Raw genomic sequence first — 6000 nt, 5'->3', positions numbered from 1 at the left:
AGCAAAACACAGTCTGCTGCTGCCGGCCATGGTAGGAATCAAGGGACGGATAGGGGACGGTGGGAGACTCTGGCTCGAATGGTGGAGGCAAGGTTTCTCCTGACCCAGGGGAATGCCAACCCGCATCCCACAGGAAGGACCGTGGCCTAGGGGATGTGGGAGATAGAGGTGACTGAGTCGAATACGGCAATGGCGGTGCGCCGGGAGGCTCCGTGGTGTACGGTGCCAGAGGCTCAATTTCATTCAGTCGACGAACTGCTTTTCTCGGGGAGTCCCTATTCTTCACTGCATTTAAGTATTTCCTGACCGAACTTCTCATCTTGTGCCTGCGGTTCAGTGGGGGATAACCTCCACAGTACAGGGAGAGATCTTTCCAGGAAATTTTCGTCTCAAAACACTTTTTCTTTTCTAAGACACATGGTTGTTCACAAGAACATGAGGTGTGAGGCGGGAGAGGGATATCGTCAAGGAATTTGAGGGACGGTAGGGAAGGCACGGGCGGCAACTGCAGGACGGCACAGGCATCCACGTCGTCTCTGCTCTCCAGCTACACCGACAACCACAAGAACACGTGCAGAGAGTGAAATGAACACATGCACAACGTGACAAAGTGGAATCTGTAGCACTGTTTTTCTCTCACGAAAGACATTCTGATAGAGTACCAAAATAAGTAAACATAAAACTCATTTTATCAGAGCACAACCGATTTCAGCCTTCTCGGTCATTATCGAGTGTTAACGTGAAAATAATTTTTTTCCCACTCTTCCCTTTCCGCTGGCAAAATAGGAAACTGACAGCAACTATTAACAGCGACTGTAAAGCTTAAGTAAATATTCCTACATGAAAGCAGGAATGACTCCACAGCCAACATGGAAAGAATATAATCTTTGGAAAGCTGACAAACTGGGTAACCAATTATGAAGTATTTGTTACCGAGTTAATGTGAAACTGTATATCATATTAACACCAGGAAAAACTGCAGCACTGTTGGGATGTGTAGACCGTGAGCAGTTTCTTATGAGCAAGAAACAATGTTAATGTATGAGGATAATGGCCAGCATTAGACCAATGTTTCAGGTACTCTCTGACACTTAGTTTTCTTTTCTATTTTAATATAAAAAAGAAAAGAAAGTCTTATATGAAACAAATTCCACTTTGTTCCTACCACATAGCTTTACAGGATGTTAGGAGACAAGTGACGGCACAGACAAGCAAGCAACCATCACAACATGCTACACTACACTACAATACACTACACTACAGAATTAATCACATGGACAAGAGAGCAACATAATCAACAGTGGCATGTTGAGGAAAAATCGGACGGAACTTCTGCTACACAGACTGTAAAAGTCATTTCACAACATGGTAGGTTTTATTTTTCCATTAAGTAATCATACCGCTGTAGTAGTCTTTTTCCCCTTTGGAAAAATTTCATTTCTCTTATTGCAGTACTCCAGAAATCCATATGAAAACAAACGTAATCTCAACTTCCTAGGTGGTAGAAACGCGGAGCATCGAGTAAATGTGCAAGCTATTTCATTTTAGACAACCCGTATCTTAGTCTAGAACCCAACCAAGTCAAAACCTCCACCCCCCCTCCCCACACCCTTACACAATACAGTTAACTGATATTTTTCTGTTAACTTCAATGTGGTTACTTTGTGAAACATCACTAGAGGGAGGAAAGCACACTTTAGTGGAAACATCCTACTCTGCATCCTTTGCCCTCTCACTCTTTCCACCCAATCCAACCCTTCACCCACTCAGACTGCGTTCTTGTTCCATTATTCTTATTCCGAAAACGGCATTCCAGAATCATTCTATTCTTTCAGTGCACAAAACTTCTGCTAGAACACTGTTGTTGTGGTGTCTTTAGACTGAACACTAGTGTGATGCAGGTCTTCCAGATACTCTATCCTAGGCAAGCCTTTCCATCGGCAACCTGCTTATTGCGTTAATGCCTTGGTCTATCTCTACAATATCCCCCCCCTCCCAACTACCAAACAGACAATTCCTTGATGGCTTGGAATGTATCCTTCATTTCAGTACATCCTCATTCTTTACTTGGCCTACCCACCTAATCTTCAGCATTCTTCCTTGGCGTAATATTTCAAAAGTTTCCATTTTTTTTATTATTTTTTTATTTTTTATTATCTGAATTGCCTATTGTCCATGTTTCACTTCCGTACAAGGCTACACTACAGACAAATACCTTCAGAAAGAGACTTTCTAGTATTTAAGTTTATACTAGGTATTAACAAATTCCTCTTTCTGGAAACGCTTTTCGTGCTACAGCCCGGCTGCATTTTATATCCTGTCTGCTTCAGCCATTGTAAGTTACTTTGCTGCCCAAACAGCAAAACTCACCTACTACTTCTAGTATGCATTTTCCTAAACTGATTTGTTCAGCATCACTTGGTTTAATTAGACTGTATTCTATTAGCATTGTTTTAGTTTTGCTAAAATTCATCTTATGAGCTGTTTTCAAGTTATTTGCTGTCTCTGACAAAATTACAATTCCATAGGAAAACATCAAAGTTTTTCTTCCTGAATTTTATTTTCCTCTCTAAATTTATCCTCAGTGTCCTTTACTGCCTGCTTAATGTACACATTGAATACAATACAGGATACATTACAAGCCTGTATCTTTCTCTAAGGAAATCAAGGACAGCTTAATTTTTCCCCGAAGAAGTAGTGATGGCAACAAATTGAAATTTTGGCACCAGTCTTGGAAACTGAACACTATGTGCTCCATACTGGTCTTTATTCTACTAAAAAGATCGAACCTTTTTTCCCTTAACATGCCACAAACTACAGACAAAGTAATCACTACATCACAGTGCAACCTGTTCTACAAGTCAACAACAGTTAGAATTACATGCACAAATTACACTACTAAAAGAAGCATTAACAACTACAATGCACCATTTTGTTAAATAAAAACTAACAAAGACCATTCTACAACAAAAATAGCCCAGGTTAAGTCTATTGTGACCTTTCATTGAGATTAGTCGACTGTTGCACCAATTATTTAAAAACCTATTCTGTTATTTTTGCGTCTTTAAAAGGAGAAAGTTAAAAACAGGCTCAGTTGCAAGGGATGAAAGGAATGCATCAGGTGTGTCATTAAGGAAGTAATACATGATTAAAGAGCCAACATAAGGCTCACCTCATTTGACGTGATTTAAGGAACCAACAGAAAATGTATCCCAGGGTGTCCCAGGAGGAATGGTCAATATTCAGGGACATGACAAGAAAAACGCAAAGCAAAAATGTCTAATAAAGATAGGTTCTAAAATGCATACATTACAGGCTATGAGCCTATTCATTTTAGCTACTGTGAAGCATCTCTTCTATTGAAGTATGCATATTATAGCCCACATGAAGAAGACAAAATTGTCTTGTTTTGGTCCTTACTACCTCCTTCCAAACTATGGAGAGCAAAGGGCTTGCAGTAGAAGAGATTTCTTTCACAGGATCAAAGATGAAAAAGAGCTCATAGCTCTTGAGGTATGCATTATAGAAGCAATGTTTAACAGACTTCCGTTTGTTTTGAATGATTGTTCTTGACATGAATATTGACAATTTCTCCTGGGACACCCTGCCTAAGATATGAAAGACATCTTGTTATTACAGCTCAAGCTGTGTTAACGACCACACTTCATTTAACAACTTGGTATCAAAGTATGGTCCATATTCAGTGGCACACAAGCTGGAACATCTAAATCACATTCTGCTGTCAGCTTCATAATGTGCGTAGAACTTTCACATGTTTGTGTGTCTCACATTTACAATGAGAGGGACTCTCCTACTCAAACAATTGCTCTTTCTTCCCTGAGGAGAAACATGCAAGTTCCAAACTTTTTTCATAACTATGCTTTTAAGGACTTCTTTCAGCAAGTACTTGGAATTCCATCTGTGGAAAGTAAATGCTGGCCATTGTTCTGTCGTCACATAACTTTACGGTCCTCTCAATAAAATTTTACTTTTGAGAAACATACTGACACTGTAATCTGTGGAGTAACTGTAAACAGGCTCCCGATTTGCCAGCTTTGGACCCCAGTCGGTCTAATATAGTGTCATCTTAGGACAAGCACTGGTTATTATTGGACTCTACTCCAGAGTTGCAACAGAAAACCTCGCTAGCTGTTCCGTATCTCCTGCACATTAAAGTTGACGAGTCCCCTCAGTATTTATCAGTATAAGCATGTGAATGTGGAGTGGATGCACTGCATAGGTATGTGTTGACATTTTATCTTTAAGGTTAATTTATTAATTTTATTTATCATATGATGACAGAAAAAATGCTAGACACGTATTTACAAGAAATATATACATTTCTATACACATACACATCCTCTCCAGCTTTTAACGAGTTTGTAGCTCTATGTCTATGCTCAAAATCCAGTCAGAAGCTGCTGGATACAAATTGTGGTCTTCCATTGTCTCTTTGAATACTCTGAGAGAACTATTAAATGTTATGTGATGTACTGTTTTCTGCTCGCATTCACATTCGGAAGGACGACTTCCAGCCCCCATTAGTGCAGCAATGCTCCACATCTGCCCTGGTCAGTTCTTATCTGATCCAGTATGCACCATCGTGCTAGATGCAAGCCTGCTGATCGCTCCCAGAGAGTTTTGATCAATTTGTGATGCTTCTGAGAAGATTGCTCCTGCCATTAATCATTTCAGGCTTCTTACATGTTGAAGTAGTTGATCTGCATGCAGATTGCTGTGCACCACAATGGTCTTTTAGACCTCAGAAGGTGGTGTTCTGATGATAAAATTCTACTGATGATGAAATTCTTGTTCATGCACTCAGCAGTGACAGTGTCTTATGTACATCCACGGAATATTACTAAGGACCAGTAGCACGTATGAGTTTGTGGGATGAATAAACTGTGTGCGTGTGAGAGAATGCATGTGCGCACGGGAAAAAAAGCCTCTGGTACTGTAGATAAGATGATAGGCAAAAGCAACAGAATCCATGAGAGTAAATGGAATGGTAAAGATATCAAACAGGAAATATAATACGGACGGAATCAGGAAATAAATACAAGAGGCTCAACCCAACATCAGTGTTCGATAGACTGCAAATCTGAGGTGTTAGCCCAATCTTATTTCTAAACTTTGCTGTATGCATGTCGTCATCAAATCACCTACAACGCAGGAACATGGTATTGGAAGGGAGAAGTGTATCATCATCTTACGAGAAAAATAATAAAAATTATTTGGTGTAGCAGAAAGTATTACCAACAGTGACACACTATATTGTTAGCCACAATTCACCACATTCATGCTCTCAAATCCATCAATTACCATGCCCAATAATTTAAAAAATTAAGAAATGTAACTGTGTCAAGCAGATACATAAATTACTTAATACAACGAGATTACATGCTACACCCACAACCGCAACTTGAAATAACAATGAATTAGTTCATGCACAACAGGCAATTACCCAAACAATTTCAAAAGTTTACCTTTAACTTCTTCTTGTGGGATATTATTGACGGCACTGCAGTAGATTCCCAGACAAAATGCCGCAATCCTGCATTTTAGCTTTACCAGAGTTACTCAATGAGTGAGATTTCAAGATTTTCCTCCTCCTCTTTATCAACAGTAGAATTTGTTTCTTTAATGTAATTTTAACACCGCAGATGGCATCCGCACTTACCGTCGTAAGCCTTTCAAGCGCACTGAAGCGTTCTTCTTGGGCTGCTGCAGATTTTTCGAAGGCTTCATGCTTCTTTATTAGATTTTCAACCTCGTCAATTGTATGCTGGAAAAGAAAAACGGTTCATAACTTGTATCTCCAAGGTATAAAGAGGGATGACTGTAGTTGGCGAGTTCACTTTGGCGAGTACATTTGCTAACATCAAAGGAATCTATTCTGTGCATTCACATAGTTTTCAGGAACTGGAAATATATCCAAAATTGCAGTAAAAAGACTTCAGCTAAAGTCAAGATTGTTATCTGGGTATCCTTGTGAGAATT

The 6000-nt window shown here is 39.6% G+C and overlaps 1 protein-coding gene across 5 annotated transcripts in view; it reads right to left on the bottom strand.

The window, feature by feature from the left end:
• Nucleotides 1-6000, bottom strand: part of LOC124717362 (spectrin beta chain) — a 496390-nt gene that overhangs the window by 59208 nt on the left and 431182 nt on the right. For 4 of the 5 annotated variants that reach the window (XM_047244197.1, XM_047244195.1, XM_047244196.1 and 1 more), the window contains exons 35-36: nucleotides 5681-5785; nucleotides 1-547 (exon numbers count right to left, since the gene is read on the bottom strand). The exon at nucleotides 1-547 is cut by the window's left edge and continues 50 nt beyond it. In XM_047244197.1, coding sequence (XP_047100153.1) covers nucleotides 1-547; nucleotides 5681-5785 — 652 coding nt within the window. The remainder of the gene's footprint in view (nucleotides 548-5680; nucleotides 5786-6000) is intronic. The other variant, XM_047244199.1, reaches the window with a different exon arrangement.

The sequence above is a fragment of the Schistocerca piceifrons genome, chromosome 9 (assembly GCF_021461385.2).
Source record: "Schistocerca piceifrons isolate TAMUIC-IGC-003096 chromosome 9, iqSchPice1.1, whole genome shotgun sequence".
In the NCBI taxonomy this organism is placed as follows: Eukaryota; Metazoa; Arthropoda; class Insecta; order Orthoptera; family Acrididae; genus Schistocerca; species Schistocerca piceifrons.
This window is presented reverse-complemented; position numbering and strand designations above follow the sequence as displayed.